This window comes from Tenrec ecaudatus, chromosome 1, assembly GCF_050624435.1.
Source record: "Tenrec ecaudatus isolate mTenEca1 chromosome 1, mTenEca1.hap1, whole genome shotgun sequence".
Taxonomy (NCBI): domain Eukaryota; kingdom Metazoa; phylum Chordata; class Mammalia; order Afrosoricida; family Tenrecidae; genus Tenrec; species Tenrec ecaudatus.
Genome location: NC_134530.1, coordinates 184,284,545 through 184,306,325, shown reverse-complemented (window position 1 = coordinate 184,306,325; position 21,781 = coordinate 184,284,545). Strand labels below are relative to the sequence as shown.

The window sequence follows — 21,781 nt, the reverse complement described above, 5'->3', positions numbered from 1 at the left end:
GGTATTTTATGAGAGCCCTGTGATAAGTCACCGAGAACGGCAGACCTCTGGGCTCAGGGCGTGTGATCTTCTAGTCCAGCCTCCCAAGCAACGAGGTGGGGTGCCTGCCTAGTGCTCAGGAATCACGTCACCCCCTTATTTGTGCATCTTAAAACTCACTTCAACTGGGGTCAGTTTCTCATCTTGAGAGAGGAAGGAGAGCAATCCGTTCCTGCCATGTAACATTTGGTCACTCCAAATCAATAGGGCCTCCTAAATCTCACAGAAGCCCACCAGCCCGAGTGATTCGCGCATTGTAACAATCACTCCAGAAGCCAAGAAGGGAATGGTATTAGGGCTAAATTCTGAGCATCTGGTTTGCAGGCTGTGGATGAGTGGAAGTCAAAGCCCATTTGCAAGATCCCTGCGTGGATTCTAAGCCTCCAGTGAACCCCGACCTTAGACCTAGAATGTGAATAGTCTTATGACCAGAGTTCAAATTCATACTCCATTTTCCTTCCATCTTTTTAATTCATGACCCAGTTTTGACTTGCAGATGTAGCTAGGTTAAATTTTTAACACTTTGTTTTCACTCATTTTAAACGTGTTCTAGTTTTTAATATCTTCTTTTCGATTGAAGTTTTCTTTCGGGGGTTGTGATGAATATGGTTTTGTGTGTATGAAATCCAGAACCAGTACATCTATAGACACAAAAACTGGGTTGTTTTTAGAGGACGGCAGGAGAGGGAATGGGGAAATGGGGAGCTAATGACTACAAAAAGAAGAAAATGTTCTAAAACCGTGATGATTGTACAACTCTTTTTACATGACTCAACTATTGAATTGTGTATGTGAATTATGTCAATAAAACTGTTTGTTTTTTTTAAAAAAGCTCTTCCCTCACCAGCCAAGGAGTGCCTGGTTTAGACAAAGAGGTCTGGTAGTGCAAGAGGGCAAAGGACCGGGCTGCTGACAAATTAAGCACAGGTTCCCAAAGTTATCTGGTCTACCACCATAAAAAAAAAAAAAAAATTACTCAGCATCCCCCTGGCAATAGAAAGTCAGTACTATAGCCCATCATTCAGGATAAAGTGTAGGCATCTGCTTTTGCACTGAATTATTCCAGTGCCACCAAAGGGGCAGTATCCCCCACTTTGGTTAGTGATTTGAACTCACCAGTCAATCCCCCAGAGACTTACAGCCTTGGAAATCCAGGGGACAGTTCTACTGTCCTGTAGGATTGGATGAGTCGGAAACAACTTGATGGCAGTGAATTTGGTTATTTCACTACTAGTCTACAGCCACCAAGTCAATGAACACACCCTCTGCAGCAAAACAGCTGGAAGCAATCAACTCTGCCTTTGCCAGCTGACAGAACCAACTCGTGTGGCAGTTACATAATCTGTGGTCAGTTTGAGACTTAAGAGTGAAACGGTGGTGTTTGATCTGTCAATGAAGTCTCAGCTTGATGGCCTCATTTGGAGGTGCTAAGGAGATAAATAGCTCACTGGAGGCAAGACACACATTCACTCCCTAGGTAGGAGACATTACTGGCAATGGAGCTATGCTGCAGCCAGAGGCCAGAGCCCAGAGCTGGAGGAGCCATGTGGAAACCCACGCCAGTGCTGAGATGCTTCTACCGCCACTAGATCCACAAGACTTTCCACCCACTGGCCTGTGATCTTCCTACATTCAGCATCATTGCATGTGTTTCATAAGTCTGAAGAGGAATTTATAGATTGGTGTTGGACATATGGGCTATTATCAGATTATGGACTTGATTTGAACTGAGCTGGGCTGTTTTCTCAATATTCAATTGCTCTTGTAGATAAAGCTCTTTCATATACATGAGTGTCTATGAATTTATTTCTCTAGTCTACCCGGACCAATACAACCAAATCTTCCTTCACACTCACAATCCCGCCCTTGAGGACTTCGTTCATGGTAAGCTTGCTTTCTCTCCAGCGTAAGCATTCCTGTTCCCTGAAGCAGTCCTAAACCCACTGGTCATCTTCTCGTTATTCTTGGCTATTCCACCAGGCATGCTCTCCAAAACGCTTCACAGCGCTCACAGGTGATCTGACCACACAATCAGAACAAGATCCCACTGGCCTCATTGGAGAGAGAGGAAGGAGAATATTGCCTTGAGCCCAGCACATGAGGTGGAGGAGAGAGACCCTATGCTATCCCTCCATAACTTATCCTAACGCTGCAGGAGTTATAAGATGCACCAAGCGGTGGCTCTTTTGGGTACAGAAGAGATAGCCTTTTCATTGCATTGTTCCAGGGGAAACCCATACCCCAGCTCCCACGCCAAGAAAGACCAAGTATTTCTAATGGAAACAATCTAAAAACACACAACTCAATAGGCAAGCACAACTTTGTAAGGAAGACCACCTAACTTTGAAAGATGCTTCCCTTCAAGAGATTTGAATCCACTTTTAAAGGTCTATAGAAAGCCCCGAGAGGCCCTAGTGGTCTAGCGGTTCTGAGTTGGGCTATGATTCACAAGATCAGCAGTTCAAAATGACCAGCTGCTCCACAGGAGAAAGGCAGGGCTTTCTACTCCCATAGCGATTTAGTCTCGGAAACCCACAGGGGTGGTTGTAAACTCTGTCCTAGTAGGTCACTATGAGTCAGGAAGAACTCAATGGCAGTGCCTCTATAGAAAGACATGCCAGCTGGTGGATCATGTCATTTCCATGATACTGCTCTTGTCAACTTGGGCAGAATTGTGAAAGTAACTTCAGTGTTGTTGGCTTCTGGCTCAAATGAGATTTGGTCTAACTATCCTTACCTCAGAATAAACTGACAAGGTAGCTACATCACTTAGACAAATGCCTGAACATGTTAACTTTCTATTCCGAATCTGTTTCTAGCTATTCTAAAACATCGTTCCTTCCATCCCAGCTCCCTATGCTGGGACTGGCGTGGAGCTCCCACCCACGGCTGCGTCTAGCGGGCCAGGTCTCTGACATGCACAACCACGGGGCCAGCCTCACATACTCTCTCCACCAAAGAGAGAACAAGCAAGTAGCTTACATTACAATGTCCGAGTAGTCCAGGAAGACTGCCAACTAGTGGGATAGGTGAGCGAATTCCTAAAAATTTGGGGGATCACTTTAATGACAAATTCTGAGTGCAAACAGCACGGATGCGACCTCAAATCTTTTTCACATCTATGGAGATGCCACTTGCAAAGGCAGTTATTGATGGTGGCTTTTCTCGGCAAAGCCACTAACTTGTACCAACCTTTCCCTCAATGGGGCTGGTAAGGTGGGGAAGGTACTGATCATAGTCTTCCCACGAGTGCCATTCTGCTGGGTATAAAATGAGCCCTAAGAAGCAGGGATTTCATTAACAGCAAGAGCCAAGAGTAAAGTGCATCTTCTGGACCCAAGATCCCTGTGCTCTGAAACTCATGGATCCACACGACAGATGAGGAGCAGCAGCAGTAGAGCCAGGTGCCAGTGATGGAGTTCCCAACCCACGGAGCAGGTAAGGCTGAATGCTTCTGTGCTGGAGGTAGGATTGCCTCTGGGCACTTAACTGGGGAATTTGGACTTGCTGACCCACGAGAGCGGAGCTGAGTTTCTTTGGACTAAGGTTTACTGGAGTGATGGCCTTTGGGCACTTGATTCAGGGAGTTGGGTTTGGTGACTCAAAGAGCTTAAACTGAAAGTCTTCAGGCTGAGACGTAGAGCAGAGTGCTAAGCCCTTGGGGCATTTGTTAGTAGACTTTACAGAACTTTGTTTTAACAAGTCCCCATAAACAACTCAACTCTGAGCATTTCTCCCTGGCATTACAACTTAAATTCCGTCAACCATTTAATCATGCATTTTGTCTGTGAGTTCCGTGTAGCTATTGCAATGGATAGGAGAAAGTGGGGAGGGAAAACAGAGAACATTAAGACAGCTTACCGCTGTTTAGCCTTATGGCAAAGGCAGCATTGCTAGCTCACTTGAGATAATTCCCGAGACCCCACAGAGGGATAAAACAAAAGCAAACCAGTGAGGTATACACACAATCAACTGTGTTGTCTTTAGTACCAAGGAGCTTAGCACCTACTCTAGGCACAGAGTGTCTGTCAGGCCCTCCAAGGAAGGAATCCTACCCAGGAAATGATGCAGGAAACAGAAAGGTACACCCGAAGGGAAGCGGGTACTGAAGAGGGTCTGCATGGGAAAGCCTCTATTTCCCCAGATCTTCAGGCACCTCAAAAAGCAGGAGGTTACCTGCAGCTCAGTACAAAACCAGTAAAAATGCAAGGTGTAGTAGGCACCGGGCAGTATATTTCTGCTTTCTGGCATACAGGGAGCACAAGGTCTGGCAGGAAGCTGAGAGGACTCGTGGCCTCCGCAGCCATCACACAATCTTCACAGTCTTGAGCATTTCTGAGAGCACATAGGTGTCATCCCAACCCTGTCCAGGCCTCCTCAGCATCCGCTCCAAGGCCTGGGCCATTGCCAGGAGCTCCGGTGTGGCAAGCTTCTGCTCGGGGCACAGCTGACAGAAGAGGATCTCGTTGACTTCGCCCTCGATTCGCCGGATGTACAGGAGGGGGAATACCGCCTTGAGCCCAGCAAGAACCGAGTCCTTTAGCCCCAAGTCTCGGCACACGAGGTTGAGGATAAAGACACCTGGTGGGAGAGAAAGGGAGTCAGAATGACTGCTGCCCAGGGAGCCCCGCAGCAGCGGAGACTGGCCGCTGAGGAAAGCGTCGATTCCTGCCGTGGCCAGGAAGGCTGGTGAACAAAGAATGCTCTGACAGAGGGAGTGTGCAGAGGACATGATGTGCACAACGGCAGAAAGAGAAAACCCTGGGGAATGTGTGAAGAAGCCACCTTGCTCTTCTCTGCCAACAGAGAAGACTGACCCATTCTCCACGCCTCAGTTTCAGAAATTACTGCTCTGAGCAAGAATTACGACAAGAGTGAATTAACCGATGCCACCGGGAGTGTAAATTCGTGACCTGCACATCATGGAGTATTAATGAATGAGAAACCCGGGTGACCTTGCACCCAGTCAAAACGCCATGGACATGGGACTTACAACCCATCTTCACGTGACAGGGCTGAGCGGGAGCCAGCTATGTAACCTCAGGTTACTGTGGCAAGTCTCTGACTCAGTCTCCTCAACTGAAATCGTGTCTGTTATAAAGCTGCAACGACATCCTGCCAGGTGCTTCAGTGCATGTGGGAAGCGGTCAAGTAATAGGTGTCATCAGCACGCTGGTGGGAGTGTGAACTGCGACAGGCACTTCAGGCAACCTCTTGGGGCAGCATCTATGGAAGCTGGACACCCTCGGTGTATGTATACCCAAGAGACCTGCTCCGCAACCCCATTTCACCAAAGCACGTAGTATGACTGTAGGAGAATGACAACGGCGGCACTATTCAGAGCTGTCCAACCCAGGAAACAACCCGAATACCGCCCAACAGTGGGACAGCGGTGGATAACGCCACACAGCAAAGAGAAGTAACGACGTAAAGCAACATTCTGAATGAATGTCGCATCATAAACGTGTTTAGTAGCAAAAACCACTTAAAATGTACAATCTGGGGGTCTCTGTTTGTGACATAAACAAAACCAGGCAAAACAAACTTTGCAGAGAGCTGGGTTGATGGCTACCCTTTCGGAGAAGGATGCTCCTGGAGAGGGGAGAGGGGAGAGGGGAGAGGGGAGAGGGGTGAGGGGACGGTGGCAGTTATATAATCTGGTGTCAACTTGCAAAGGGGTGTCGTCTACCCTGTCAATCAGGTCACAGCTTGATGAACTCATTTGGAGGCACCACGGCGATAAATAGCTGACTGGAGGCCAAATACAGCGACTTTGCTTTGTCTTCCTGCTGACAAGGCATGGAGCTACGCTATAGCCCTGGAGCTGAAGAAGCCACGTGGAGACCCACACCAGAATTAAGATGCTTCCACCAACACTGGATCCACAAGACTTTCCACCCATTGGCCTGTAATATTCCTACATTCAGCATCATTGCATGTATTTCATATCTGAAGAGGAATTTATAGATGGGTACCGTACACATGGGATATCGGACTTAAGCACTTGATCTGGACTGAACTGGGATATTTTCCCAATATCCAATTGCTCTTTTATATAAATCTCTTTCTTATACACACATGGGTGTCTATGAATTTGTTTCTCTAGTCAACCCTGACTGAACAGGGGCTTCTGGGACACTGGAAATACTCTATGTTCGGTACTGGTAAACATATGTATTCAATTTGGGGAAATTCATTTTCAGTACACGCACAAAAGATGTGTATTTTCCATGAAAAAGATCAGCATTCTACTAGTCTTCCCCCCTCCCTCTGTAACCTTTCATCCCCCATACCTCCAGGAGTCAAGATGCTCCTGACATTCTGCAGAAAAGCGGGCTCGACAAAGGCTGGGGGTGGACAGCTCATTCCCAGGGTTGGATCCTTACTGTCCACATCAAACATGACAACGTCGTAGGGAGGCCGTGCTGGGAAAGAGAAGCAAATGCATTATGCAGTCTTTGCTGGATAAAACCATACTGTTTCCATCCCCTGGGTGACTAGTGGGCACTGGAGACTCAGTCAGAGGGGGCTGGCATCATAGCTGTTTACACCCCCCACAGAAAAGGCGGCCTTGCACCTCATCTTCTACCTCCACGTGGAAAAGAGCCTTCCAAAGGTACATGGATTAATCAGATCCCCTCTAGTGGGAATATTGCTTAAGTGTCCGTTCCTATCAGTGGTTTTCAAATTTGAAGGGGGAGTTAGATTGGATGTCAAGGTGAATGTGTAGGAAAGGGGCGGGCCCACGTGGACCACCTGACCCTTAGAGTCATAGGTGCCCTGCCCAGTTTCAGCGATCCCAGATCCACAAGACTGCACCACTAGCTGTGTTCTCCCTGCTTCCTGCTTCGTCTTTGCAGTCTGCAGCGATGTGAGTCTGAAGAGGAACCTGGCAACCGCTGGACCCATGAACTTGTGTTACACTGGATTGGGGCACTTCTTGATGTAAAGTTGTTTCTTGTACCTAGATGAATATCACTGGTTGGTTTCTTTTACAACCCAGCCTAACACACTTGGCAAAACACAAGAACCACCTTACCCACAGCCACAGAGTGGATTCTGACTCACGGTGACCCTACAGACAGAACAGAACTGCTCACAGGGCTCCAGACTGCAAATCTCTATGGGAGTAAACAGCACCACCTTTCTCCTGCAGAGCAGCTCCTGGGTTTGAACTGCTGACTTGTGGTTAACTCACCCAGTGCTTTTATCCACTGTACTACCTCGGGCTTTGGGGGCAACGAAATCTTCCCAGACCCTGGGCCCCATGCTTGACCACCGGAGTTGAAAACTCAGGAGTGACGGGCAGAAGGGAGGAAAGATGGGAAGCCTCTGGCATTTTCCTTAAGCTCGCAGGAAATTCTCGATCGAGTCGGGGTTGAGAGCCACTCCCTACGCAAAGCAGCTGCCTGTGCCTCCACAGCTGCCCCAGCAACGGTGAACGGTAACTTACCATGTGGGTAAACTCAGCAGATACCGCCTCATAGGAGAGAATGTGCTGAAATCACTTTTCTAGCTATTCCAACAATAGCCGGCTCATGAAAGGAAGGGTTTTGTGAAAGAGATGAGCAAGAACTGCTGATGAACTAGATTTGCTCTCTGCTATAATATTGAACAGTTTTCACAAAGGGTAGAGCTAGCAGGGAAAGCCATGGGTTCCCAAAGTGGCTCGAATCTCAGAAAAGAGCCCTGGGAAACTCTGATATGGTTAAGGCTGTGTGTACAATTAACGTTAAGCAGTAGCTGCCCATCCATCCCAGCAGCAACACCCCCACCCTAGGTTTGCCACACCAACACTGCAGGCTGTGCTACTCAGCTGAGAACCAGACTATCTGTTAGGAAACAAGTACTCGCGTTTTAAAAAGCAACGTGGTGACCTGAACACTCTATATAGATTCATGAAGGGGTACCCCCCGCCCCAAAAAAATGGGTAATGCATTTTTCCCATTAGGTAAGCATCCAGCAACTCACTCTGAGTTAATGTAGCAAGTGGCATCTCCTGGGAAGGTTCTCTCTGGTCACAGTGAATTTTTCATAAAAGCAGTTTCACTAGAACCTCGTTTATTATGATGGCTGATTTAAGAATACGTGTGAAACTGTGAAATTTTGTTTCCTGCTCAGGAAAAATGCCACAGAAAACTGTTGTGATATTGAACACAGCCTATGAGGAGAACGCTATCAGAAAAACTCAAGTGTACAAGAATATTTCTCGTTTCAAAAAAGGTGAAATGCAGGGAATCCAGGGTGGATAATAACTTCAGGACCAGGGGTGTGAGGGGCGAGGCTGGGAGAGTGGAGGGTGAGTGGTTTGAAAGGGGGAACTGATTAAAAGGATCCACATGTGACCTCCTCCCTGGGAGATGGACAGCAGAGAAGAGGGGGGAAGGGAGACTCCGGATAGGGCAAGATATGACAAAATAACAATCTGTGGATTATCAAGGGCTCATGAGGGAGGGGGGAGCGGGGAGGGAGGGAAAAAAAAAAAGAGGACCTGATGCAGAGGGCTTAAGTGGAGAGCAAATGCTTTGAGAGTGATTAGGGCAAAGAATGTACGGATGTGCTTTATACAATTGATGTATGTATATGTGTGGTTTGAGACAAGAGTTGTATGAGCCCCTAATAAAATGTGAAAAAATAAAAGGAAAAAAAAAGGTGAAATGTCGCAGATGGCAAACCTCCTTCTGGTCATCTGTCAACTTCCTGAACAGACAAAAATGTCAATAAAATCCGTGCACTTGTGCACTATCTTGGAGCTCAGTTCAATATATTTTAACAGAAGAGTTGGGAATGAGAATGGTCACCGGGAAATTTGTGCCTTGGGCTCTGACTGACCAGGAAAAAGAACATCGAGTAGAAACATGCCATGCTTTGAAAGAACAGCTCTGAAGCCACCCAGACTTTTTTCCAAGGTCATTACTGGTGACAAGACATGGTGCTATTCTCACGACCCCGAAAACAAATGTCAATCAAGCCAATGGAAGACACCATTGTCACCTCACCCCAAAAAAGCTCATCAAGTGAAATCAAAGATCAAAGACGATGATCTGTTTGTTTGTTTGATGTGAGAATTATAATGCAAGTGGAGTTCATTCCACCAGGTCAGACTGTTAAGTCAAACTTTCTATTTAGAGCAGCGGTTCTCAACCTGGGGGTCGAACAACCCTTTCACAGGGGTTGTCTGTTTCATAACAGTAGCAAAATTACAGTTATGAAGTAGCAACAAAAATAATTTCATGGTTGGGGGTGGTCACCACAACATGAGGAACTGTATTAAAGGGTCACAGCATTAGCAAGGTTGAGAACCACTGACTTAGAGGTTCCGAAAAGATTGCAAAACAGGCCTAATTTATGGCAGACGGGGGTGGGGGGTGGGGGAGGGACTGGTTTTGTGACCACAACAATGCACCTGCCCTCGCAGCCACCTCAGTGACCCATGCCTTTCCTGCCCCACACTCCTGACCACCTAATCTAGTGACGTATTTCTGCAAATGAAGACACATAAAAGAAGAGCGATTTGATGACATAGAAGACGTGAAGAAAAAACGAGGGAGGTGCTGTCAGCCATCCAAACAGATGAGTTTGAAAATATTTTCAAGATTGGAATCGAACTTTGGAAAATGTATTAAGTGTAATGGAGAGTACTTTGAGAGTGGTAAGGTTGTTTTGTAAAAAAATTTAAATATATAGCTTTGAAAAAAAATACATTTTGGGGGGTAACCCCCTCATATACACATACATATTTACATATGCACACACACACAGACACGCAGAAAATACCCTAGGAATCCACTTCTCTAGTACTACAGAATGTTACTATAGCTATTGTCCTAACTCCAGGGTATAAATTATTAGAGCAGACTAGAACCTGGCTTTCAGCAGTTAGTTGTTGCTGTTGAGTCAATTCTGATTCACAGCTAGCCCATAGTTGGAATTGGCCCTTAAAGGTTATAATTGGGGGGGGGGGGAAAGGGGAGGAAGGGGGGGAAAAAAAAGAGGACCTGATGCAAGGGGCTTAAGTGGAGAGCAAATGCCTTGAGAATGATTGGGGCAGGGAATGTATGGATGTGCTTTATACAATTGATGTATGTATATGTATGGATTGTGGTAAGAGTTGTTTGAGTCCCTAATAAAATGTAAAAGAAGAAAAGAGAAAAAAATGATTAGGGCAAAGACTGTACAGATGTGCTTTATACAATTGATGTATGTATATGTATGAACTGTGAAAAGAATTGTATCAGCCCCAATAAATTGTTAAAATAAAAAAAATAATAAAACTTAAAAAAAAAAAAAAAGGTTATAATTGGTCTTGGGCTGTAATTTTCACAGAAGCAGATTGTCACACCTTCCTCTTAAAAAGTTGCCAAGCGGACTCAAACTGACAACCTTCAAGCAGCAGCTCAGTGGTTAACATTGAGTCCCAAGGCTCCTTCCAAAGGACAATCAAAACTCCACTTGGGAGGATGAGGTACACACTGAAGAGTCCCTTACCATTCAGTGTAAAAACAGCCCTAATCTCCCCACAGGAGCCCTGGTAGCGCAGTGGTTAAATGCTCAGCTGCCAACCAAAAGGTCAGCAGCTCAAACCCACCCGCCACTCCACACGAGAAAGAGGCGGCAGTCTGCTTCCACTAAGACTGCAGTCTTGGCAATCCGACGGGGCAGACAGTTCTACTCTGTGCTGTAAGATCTCCATGAGTCAGAATCTACTAGACAGCAGTGGGTTGGGTTGGGTCTGGGTTCATAACCCAAGTCTTCGCACATGCTGAGCACATGGATGACAGGGTGCATGTACTGAGCAAGTGTATCAGCCAATGAACCAACAGGTGAATGACTGAGATGGTGCTGATGCCGCCCTCTGAGGGATGAATTGTAGCGCCCTTTCATGCCTGATCTTGAATCCACCTTCTCACAGCACCCTCCAATTTCAGTACCTTCTCCTCCTTGTGCCAGTGCGGTGACATAGTCCAAGCCATCTGCAATGTGGACCTTCATCCGGTCACTCTGGGCGAAGCCGAACCACTGGGTGGCCACTTCCAACATGGAGGGGTCAATCTCCACAGCATGGACGCAGGACTTCGGGAAATGATCGTGGACAAAGAGGGGGAGGCTGCCCCCACCCAGGCCGACCACCAGCACCGCCAGTGGGGTCTCTGTGATGAAAGAACAGCGCATCACTGTGCCATCTGGGAAGTGCCAATCTCAGGGAGGGCGAGAGAGGGAATCAGACAGGTGGTTCTGCTCGGGGGAGAGGAGACTATCAGCTTCCTAATCTCAGAGAGCAGACCCCTGACTTCACAAAGGCCAAGGCCAGTAGATGAACCAGTTTATTATTACTATGGTCCCTTTAGAGACCCAAAGCACTCAGTTGACATCCTTTCAGGAGTCCCTGCCACCAAGGAGTCCCTGCTACCCTCTAGGAACAGGGAGAAGCAGTGGCCCAGAAATTTTGCTCACAATCACAAGGCAAGGTAGTTTCACTGACCCCAATTCAAAGGCCTCAACCTCCCTCTCAGACAGCCCACCTTCCCCAGGGCAATCATTCACGTTCCACACATTCCAGAGAAACAAAGGCCCAAGAGCCTTCCTTAAACAGAGAAACCACAGCAACTTGTCTTGAAGGAAGGCACCAAACAAGAAATGAGGTAGACCTAAAGGGTTAAGCCTAAGAGCAGGGACATCAGGAGGAAGAGTGGTCAAAGCACAGGGTGTCAACCAAGGCAGACGCAGGGACTCAGGGTAAGGAGAGTTATGGGTGCAGACAGAAGTGTGTGCACTTCTGCTTATGATGGGTTCCAACCTTTATTACGGAGAAGGCTACGGGTGCACCAACTTTAAGATGGATTTTTTTCTCCCTTTTAAGTAGCAATTCAAGTTTCTTTTGATACTTAAGTCATACATTATTGTGAAAAGCTGGACGTTGTTTTAAAAGTGCAAAGGCATTTGGAGACATGAGTTTTTAAAATGTGCCATCTCATTGCATGAGGTACGTGTTGTAAGGGGCCGTCCAGTCGATGCTCACAGTGACTCGATGTACAACAGAAGGAAACACTGCCTAGTCCTGCCCATCCTCAAAGTGCTGGTCTGTTGGAGCCTGAAAGGTATGTGCACCGCAGAGGTTCATCTGGCTGTAATTAGTGCAGAATGTCTGCTTGAGCCTGATGCTTTGCCAGCACACTATCTAGATGGGATGCTGCAGGAGGGGCAGTGAGTTTATGTTGATGGGGGAGACGCAATTCGGGAAAGGAGGCTGCATAGGCTGAATTTAAGATGTGTGGACTCCACAAACCTCAGTAGATGCATTTTACAACTCAACGTTCACAAAATGAATAGGAGAGGAGAAAACAAGAGAGAGAGAGCGCAGAGGAGGCAGCCATTTCCAGGACACACAACTCAGATGGCGGGAAGAAAGGGTACGTTTGTCCGCCAGTCCACAATCACAATTCTCAGCGTGCAAAGACCGTTTTCTTCCTCAGCCTCCACTCCCCCCTGAAGTGTAGTGCAGCGGTGGTCTTCCTCACCTAGGAGCAGCTCCGGGTTTCTCAGCAGGGCAAGGCCAGCAATCATGGCTTTGTGGTGCTCACAGCACAGGTAGCCCCTGTCAATGGACTTCCCCGGGGCTGCAGAGGGAGCCTCTGGAGTGTCAGCTGGCCGCTGCTTCTTCCGATCCTTCTTGCGCTTCTTCTGGGCTAAGTGGGAAAGACAGACAAACGAAGACCTGTGCTCAGCCCATGAGTCCCCAGAAAGCAAAGGATGCCAGTAGCAGGCTTCTAGAGCGGCTTGCACAGATGCGAGAGAGCCAGTTGTTAAACACACAGGAGGAGTTTGCAAGCTGGCTGACGATGGCTGGTCCCTTGAACTCAGCCCTGGTGGCAGCACTTAGACCACAGAAATCAGCAAGCACCACAATCCAGGTTCCCTGCCACTTCCCCTAAAGACATTGTAGTTCAACACTACACAGCGCAGCAATGGACACTGGGGTGTCAGAAAAGGCACAAGCCTGAGAAAGCATGCCCAAAATTCCTTTCAGAATCTGCTAATTTCCCTCTCTGTGCAATTACTGTTCTAGAACGTTTGTTCTTCTACCTCTGAAGATTACCCTATAACAATCCTACCACTCAGATTCTGACAGATGGAAACACTGGGGATCTCTGAAAAGTTAATGAGCCCAGACCCAGTACGTAGTGTACCCAGCTTAGAACCCAGGTCTGCCTGTCTCCATTTTACCTACTGCCTTCTTCCTACTGAACCACAAAGACAGTCACACACTCCTGCTCAGCAAAGACATCCCAAAGCTCACAGGCAGGGAGGACTTCTCCTGAAGAGGCCCCTCCCTCCACTTGCCCTCCGTTTCTCAAGGAACTTGACAGGTGGTTGTGTTTGTAAAGTCCCCTGCACTGCACAGCAGCATCTTGATGGAGGTGTGCAATGGGGTACTTTCCAGAGAAGCTAAGTCACTTGCAACACACACATATTCACTCACATTCCTGAGGAGCAAGTGACACAACGAACGAGAGAAACCTGGCAATGGTGGAAAACCCAGACACCCAAACTGGAGGGGGGATGTTCTTTGAAGCATTTTCTTCGAGGTCCAAGAGGAGATGAATGGGAACTGGCCCACAGTAAGAGTGGCCAAATAATCAGGCAAGAGCTCAACTGGCTGCTGAAGACAAAGCATCCTGCTGAGAGAGGTCCTGGTCGAGGGCTCAGGTTTTCTCCAGCCCCTCCAAGACCGGACCACCTGTGAAGACAGCCCAGAAGGGGTGATAAGGAATCCAAGACCCAACCCATTTCAGATTCCACCACTGCACCCCTGGGTCTCAAAAGGGAATCGGCCTTGGAAAAAGGGCGAAGAGGCGCTCACATTTTTTTTACTTCACGAACCAATCACAAGGATCTCCATATAACCCCCTCCCTGGGGGATGGACAACAGAAAATTGGGTGGCGGGAGACCTTGGACAGTGTGAGACATGACAATATAATAATAATTTATAGATTATCAAAGGTTCGTGAGGGAGGAGTGGTAGGGGAGGGAAGGAAAAAATGAGGAACTGATACCAAGGGCTCAAGTAGAAAGAAAATGTTTTGAAATGATGAGGGCAACAAACATACAAATGTGCTTGACACAATGGATGGATGTATGGATTGTGATGAGAGTTGTATGAGCCTACAATAATATGATTTTTAAAAAAGAATTTGATTTGAAGACTGTGATGGACGAGTGTTGCCTTTGTAATACAAACACACACGCAACCAAAGAAAAGTCAAATAAACTGCCATCAGGGCCTTCCTGAGCACACGCAGACCACTCTCAAGGGAGTCTGTGCATGGCGGCAGCCACTAGCTACCAGAGGCCACTCAAATCCATTACACTGAAATGAAACACCAGTTCTCAGTTCCACCAGCCGCGCTTCAAGTGCTCAGTAGCTACACGTGGCCAGTGGTTACCATATTGGGCAGTGCAGGTACTGAGTAGAACTAAATAATCTCTGGAGTGCCCAGGCAAGGCAAACAGCTAGCAAGTTCAGCTGCCAACTAAAAGGTTGGCGTCTACCCAGAAGTCCCTTGGAAGAAAGGTCTGGCAATCTACTGAAAGATCAGCCACAGAAAATCGGTAGGAGCAGCTCTACACCTACTCTGACATACCTGGTACCCCAGTCAACTTGACAACAAGTGGTCTTCCCAGACCTCTGAGGTGCCTGCGGACTCTAAAGCCCTGGGAAATGGGTGACAGTGAGCTGCGCTGTGGAGCACAGCTCGCCAGCGCACTCCACATTTCTGGCGCCCCTCACGAGGGTCCACTGAAACGATCCAACCTGAGCACTGGACCCTGAAGACACCAAAGGGATTACAATGTTGTGCGAAACCTGCACCCTGCTCATTGCTTCAGGGCCACGTGCTGCTCAGAAACAGAACATGGGCCTCTTCTCTGCTCCTCACCTTGCATGCCCTACAAGCCCAGCGGCGAAAACAGGGCAACCCCACGTCACGTGCCGTGCCTCTGGTACCCAGCCTGTCCGGCATCTCAGCCAAGCTCACACTCCAAATTGAGTGCCCACACCACACCCACTGTGTGCCACCATCTCGCTCACCTCTGTGCGACATGTCCCTCAGGAGCCTGGCCTCTGACTGCACCACGTTCCTGTTGTTGAGGAAGATCAGCCGCCGAAAGAAGTGCCTGTCATCACCCTGCACGTCCTCGATGACATAGTCACCACTCAAGGGGCTGCAGTCTTGGTGCTGAATGGTCCGGATGCCAATGTCGCCACCCACAGACAGAAAAGGCACCTGAAGGTAAGTATGGAGATGGGTGGGGTCAAACACCAGCTTAATCAAGAAAGCAACTGCAAGCCCTTCCACCTGTCTGTATGTGAGGATCCCTGTTAGGTGCCATGGCGGAGATTCCGACTTAAGACGACCCACTGACAGTGCAGAACAGGCCCGGAGGTTTGTCTAGGCTGTTATCTTTATGGGCGCATCCTGGCTGCATTTAGCCTACGTTAGTGGTTCAATCCCACCAGCTGCTCTGCATGAGAAAGATGAGGCTGTCTGCTTCCTTAAAGACCTACAGCCTCCAGAAACCCTATAAAGAGTCATGCTGAGTTGGAATCGACTCGATGGCAATAGGCCCTTTATGGGAGAAGATCACCTGGTCTTTCTCCCGTGGAGGCTCTGGAGGGGTTTGAAATGCCAACCTCTGGGTTATCAGCAGAGCACTGTTCTCAGGCTCCCTGTGCGTCAGGGTACAGAGCCTCATTTCAAGACCCTGGGCAGCAGCAACTCCAGCTATTTCCTATTCTACCGGGTCACTCGTCTGGGGAGCTGGAATAGACCTTAAATGGTTTAAATAACCTTTTGAAAATCAACTACACTCATAAGCGTTAGTGAAATGCGGCTGGTTCTCCCAGAGAAAAGTGAAGTGTCTCAGCAGTGAACAATGAGAGCCAGAGGAAACCCGGGAAGGGGCTGTAGTTGCTAGAGGAGGAAGCTGAGCAAGGGCAAGAATGGTGAGAATCCAAACATTCTCTCCCTCAGTCTGTCTCCCGGCCCCCCTCCACGCCCATTTTAGGAGGCAAGCCAAGAACATACTTTGTCCCTAAATTTACTCACTCTCCCTCGAGTCTTTACGTCTTTCTTTAAAAAGTATTTCACCTGCCCCAGTGCTGCCAAATTTTCCAGGGACAGGGTTCCTTTAATCCCAAATGAACCAACCGGGGACAGGGCCTCTGAGAAACATCCCCACCTGAGGGCCTCACCGCTAAGGCCCGCCCAGGAAGAGACAGGACGCAGACTGAGGCCGACCCTGGGGCGGGGCTGGGTCCTCTTTTCAGATGTTACAACAGCTCCAGGACTCCAGGTACCTAAGATTCCCAGCTCAGGAAGGGTACCCTCCTTACCATAAAGGTCGGCTCTCAGGGGCCTGTCATGCCTAGGACGGCATACCACAGACAGGAGTCTCCTGATAACAGCCTATCACCATCTGGGCAAAAACCGGGTTTCCTTCCCAGACCAGCCAGGCTAATCAGTGAAAACTGCGCTGAGCTGTTCGGGGCCTTTCTACCCAGATAACGATGGTTCTATCACACAAAATGGCCAAGGAAGTATTGCTCCCAAGAGAGAAAGCAGAAATGTGGGCTCTGGGGAAAAGAAGAATTGTGACCAGCTGTGGCCTGAGCCATCGCACCACACAGTTTGTTCACAGCCTCCGCTGAGACCAGGAGGTGACAGTGACCGCCACAGCCGCAGACTAAGCTCTCACTGCCTGCGACCAGGGAACAGGGTTCTGCCCACTAAGTCCTGGTGGCGTAGGGGTTACTTGTTGGGCTGCTAACTGCAAGGATAGCGGTTTGCAACCACCAGTCACTTCCCGGGAGAAAGACGGGGCTTTTCACTCCGGTCAGGGGTTACGGTGTCCGACACTCACAAGGGCAGTTCTACCCAGTCCTATCGGGTTGCTATGGACTCGATGGCACTGAGTCTGGCTGTTTTTGTTTTTTAATTTAGCCCTGAGCTGCTTACACGCCCTCCCAAACAGACTGGGGTCACAGACCTTGCTTCTTCTACCAAGGTCTCCTCTAACCTCCTAGCTGGAAATACGACTTCTCCAGGAATGTCAGAACGCTCTTGCTCGAGCTTTGTTACCTGCTGCTGGGCAGTCAGCCCCAGTGGGGCCAGCTCCATGACTCTGGCTGACAGCTCGGCCTGGATGCTATCCATGCCTGCGTACTGCTGCCCTCGGTGCAGGGCCACGGTGACCAGCCTCCTGAAGCCTGCGCTGGCCGCCAGCTGCTTCCGGCCCTCCTCCATGCCGAAGAGCCACTCGGTCTCCCGGCCCTGGGGAACTGGGAAAAGGGATCTGGTGACAGGGAGTCCTGGGAAGAGGCCTCAAACCCACAACCAATGTGCCCTACATAACAGGCAGCCATCCCGTCCTGGATCAACGCCTGCTCCACTGCAACCCACTGAGGCTGCGGTTCCCTGGTGCAGGGCACCCAGAGCAAGATGGCCTATCAGACACTAGGCGGGACCAAGGGTTGGATCAGAAATGTGAGCATGCATACTTTAATTCTGTTTCTCCATCAACTCTTTCATGTCCCCTTGTATATAAGGGGAAGGGGAGACATGCAGCGCCAGGAAAACAGTATGTATATCAGCAGTTATTGTAAGCCAGGCACTACTGCAAGTAGTTTACAAACACGGTGAAGCAAATCCTCACAGCACCCAATAGCAGGCGTTATGACTGTTCCCATTTGACCAATGAAAAATGGAGACCCAGAAGTTACAGGACTTGCCCAAGTTCACCGTGCTGGCAAAAGGGCGAAGCTGACTTGAATACAGTCCAGGCTCACGTCCACCGCAGTTCCCACAGATGAGCTGCAACTGGGCACACTCTTTCTCTCTCTCTCTCTCTCTCTCTCTCTCTCTCTCTCTCTCTCTCTCTCTGTCTCTCTCACACACACACACACACACACAAACATCCAGCTTGGCTATCAGCAAACACATGACCAGCACAACCATGTTAGCACTTTGATTTTGTCTAAAGCTTCCTCCTATATATATTTTTTTCACTTAGCTTCTTTACTTTCTACTTTTGAGAGCATTTCCTTGTACTGGCTCTTTACAACCTTCAGGTAAATCTGGTCTCTTTTGCCCCTTTTGGTAATAATGGCTAACACTTAAAAAGCACACATCATGTGCCAGATGCTGTTCTAAGTGTTCTTCCATTTCTCACAACCACACAAGACAGTGACTCTCATTATTCCTATTTTATTGACAAGGAGGTAGAGCAGGGGTCCTCAAACTTTTTAAACAGGGGGCCGGTTCACTGTCCCTCAGACCCGTTGGGAGGGCCGGACTATAGTTTAAAAAAAAAAAACTGAACAAATTCCTATGCACACTGCACATATCTTATTTTGAAGTAAAAAGACAAACAGGGCAAAAACACCCGGCAGTCTGGATAAATGTCCTCAGTGGGCCACATGTGGCCCATGGGGCGTAGTTTGAGGACGACTGAGGTAGAAGCACCAAGAAAAAGTTACTTGTCCAATGTCACATCGCCGGGAAGTGACTGTACCAGGTCTTGAACCCAGAGTCTGCTTCCAGAGCTCACTTTATCAGTTGTCACTCTTTAATTTCAGGAGAGAAGCACAGCAATGACCCCAGTTCCTGTCACTCATAGGCTGCAGAGCTGGGATTAGAACCCAGGCCGTAAGCCATCAAGTCCAGTGTTGCTTCCAATTCCCTATGCTGCAACGCAACATATCGTTGCAGGGTATGATGAGCCTAAATTCACACCATTTTTATCTCCTTTGTACTAGTGCCATCACCACACTTCCTCTGAGAGGAAGACAGAGGGACTCAGTCTCAGTCAAAGCTATATTTGTAGCGCTACTTCCTGTTCAGATGGCTTGGTCCTGCCAGGCACCAATACCAAGACCTAGCCCTCCACCAGAGCCCGTGTCCAGTTCCCAGTCCCTCCCAGAAGACAGGGAACAATCCCAACTCACTGATGAAAATGGCAAAATGATTGTCCCTCGATGGTTTCACGGTGGGGCTGTCCACCACGTGGAGGGTGTAGCGGGGCTCCCCCGTGTCCCCATCGCACAAGTCCAGGGACACACTGCCCTGCCCAGCCTTGCGGCGGAGCTGACAGCATAGCCAGGCGTACTGCTGCCGTTCCAGCACCGCCTCAGCCAGCCGCTCAGCACTGTCCAGCCGCCTGGGCTTGCCCTGTTCCTGAGTACACAGCTCAAAGATCTGCAGGGCAGAGCCAGCGACCGGTCTGAACTTGGTCATGATGAAGGCAAAGACAGGAAGGGAGAACCGATGTTCTGCTTCCATCACCTGGTCCTGGCAGCTGGCCACCTGGTGCACCCTCACCATCCACCCCTCCCGGGAGAAGTGACCCACTGCTTTCTTCAGGACGTGAGCCTGGGCCAGGGAGATGCAGAGGTAGCGACCGCCCACCTGCAGGACACGGCCAACCTCGGCCAGCATCCTGTCCACCTGTTGTAAGGTCTTTTCCTCCTCATCTGTCAGGACAGCATCCAGGGTGCCCTTGTCCAGCACCACCTGGAAGGAGGCATCAGGAAACTCCATCTGCATCATGTCCATCTTGAGGAAGCGCATCTGGGGCCGGCGACTGGCATTGTGCTCCTTCATCTGTTTGATGACGACCTCGCTGATGTCGATGTTCACTATATCCTGATAGCCCACATCATACAGCTGCTCGCTCAGTTCTGAGTTGCCGCACCCAATCACTAGCACCTGTGAGGGGACACAGACAAGAAGGTGAGCAGGAACAATGGTATGTGCAGCAGGACCCTTGAGGGAATCAAGTCTTACCTTGGATGCTACCTGTTTTCAGGAGGTGGGGATGCTGTTGTCCGGAGAGAACACTTCAGAGTGGATTCTAGGCTCCGGACTGAGCACTGGTTCTCAACCTGTGGGTCGCGACCCCTTTGGAGGTTAACCAACCCTTTCGCAGGGAAGCTACACTTTCTGCTTGTGAGCTCCAGGATGGAGAACCAGGGAAGCCATTCCTCCAGTGAGATCATTAACTCAAAGAAGAGCTGCGGTGGAACAGGGGTCTTCCATTATGTGAACACATGAAACGCCTCTAAATGGTGTTTACATTGTCTTTGTGACAGAACTGTGCATTGAAATCGTGAAGATATACGCACACATACATAAAACCTCCCTCTATCACTGTCTACCAAATCAAAGGAAATCTCCATTGCCACCTAGGAGCCCGCTTGGTACCATCCTACAGATCGCAGGTTCTAACCGAGCGGCACCGGCCCCCTGGAAGAAAGATGGGGCAGTTTGCATCCATAACGATGTAGTCTCAGAAATCCTTCAGGGCAGTTCTGCTCCGTCCCGTGGGTCACGGTGGCTGGAAAGCAACTCGAAGGCAACGGGTTTGGTTTTACGATTCACTCCCCCTTCGCGGCCGCGCTGCTTACCTTCTCCCTGGGCTTGATGTATTTGTGCAGCAGCCCGCACAGTTCCAGGTAGGTCCCATACCACTCGAAAGCCTTTTTTCCTCGCACCTGGAAGAATTTCTCCCAGTAGTCCACGGAGCCAAACTCCTTGGAGCTTTTAGGTAAGAGATTCATGTTCCCAAAGGCGGCGCTGCGTCAACTCCCCAGCTCGCTCCGAGTGCTGAGGGGCTCATCCACACGCTGGTTCCGGGACACTGCAGAGGCCAAGAACCGCACTGAGCTCTACTCAAGCCTCCAGGATTATGGCCTCACCGGCCACGCGCCCGCGCCCTCCGCACTAAACGCAAACCCTCTCCACCATCGCTCCGCGGACACCAGCCCCGGCCCTCGAGGTGAACACCCCCGGCACGCTAGCCCAGAGGGCGAGCTCAGACTCCCGCAACCACTTCCGGGCCCCAGGACTCCCGATTGGTCGGCCGCCCAGAGCATTCTAGCGAATCATCACTCACGGACCGTCGTTTCTGGTGCCTCATTGGTTGAAATTCGCTGGGCTCCCGCCCTCGCTTGGACGCCGGCTCGGAGCTTTTCATTGGCGGAGAGCGAGCGGGTGCTGTCCCCCCAGCCGGGCCGGAAGTGGGTTCACAGGCCAGCCCCGAAGTGGGTCCGCAGTCCGGTCCTAAGGTTCTGACAGTCTTCCTGGCCCCTGAGTCTCCAGCTACTGCGGAGAACACGCGAGCCTCTCGGCTCTGATTCCCTTTTGTTCGGGGTCAGCCTTGTCCCGGTTCTGGGTTCCCTGATTTGGGCCTGTGGGGAGCGTAATGGAGGGGGGACCGACAAGAAAAGTACACAGATGAGAAGAAAGTGGTGCAGGGGATGAGCAGCCAGACCTCGGTCTCCCCTGCACCATCTTCTCCAGCTCTTTTCACGTTAGCAGCTGTGCTTGCAGAATTCAGGTTTAATTTGGAGGAAAATGGCACTTGGCTGTACATTTTCTGAACCAAAATACAGGGTTCTCCGTCAACAGTGTGAGCAAGTGAAAAGCCCGGTTGTTTGGGCCTGGTCTGGACTAGGTAGCCCCCATCTCCTCTCCAGGCTCCTCGGGAAGATAGAACTTCAAGGCTCCCATTTCCAGCCTCTCGGGAAGATAAATGACCTAGTGAACTATGAATCTTCTGCCCCAACATTCCAAGGAGCTTATCGCTCCAGGCCAAGGTTGTACAGCTCCTGTCCCAGCTCTCCAGGGAGTAGGTTGGCAAACAACAAAGGGATTTCCCACGATGGCATCCTGACTCAGGGTCCTG

General features: G+C 49.5%; 1 protein-coding gene across 1 annotated transcript; it reads right to left on the bottom strand.

Annotated features, from left to right (window-relative positions):
* Positions 1-4,252: 4,252 nt before the first annotated feature.
* Positions 4,253-20,926, bottom strand: METTL13 (methyltransferase 13, eEF1A N-terminus and K55). Its single transcript, XM_075564995.1, has 8 exons — positions 20,502-20,926; positions 19,044-19,803; positions 17,179-17,378; positions 15,129-15,324; positions 12,558-12,725; positions 10,971-11,189; positions 6,333-6,464; positions 4,253-4,620 (listed from the first exon to the last, which is right to left on the bottom strand). Exons 1-8 carry the CDS (start codon positions 20,652-20,654, stop codon positions 4,346-4,348), a joined length of 2,103 nt encoding a protein of 700 aa, XP_075421110.1. The 5' UTR covers positions 20,655-20,926; the 3' UTR covers positions 4,253-4,345.
* Positions 20,927-21,781: the final 855 nt, after the last annotated feature.

Coding starts and splice junctions, on each gene's coding strand:
- METTL13 (XM_075564995.1), bottom strand. CDS start 20,654: ATGAATCTCTTACCTAAAAGCTCCAAGGAGTTTGGCTCCGTGGACTAC. Junction 6,465..10,970: donor ACTGGCACAAGGAGGAGAAG/GTACTGAAATTG, acceptor TCTCTTTCCCAG/CACGGCCTCCCTACGACGTT. Junction 4,621..6,332: donor GAGCATCTTGACTCCTGGAG/GTATGGGGGATG, acceptor CTCTCCCACCAG/GTGTCTTTATCCTCAACCTC.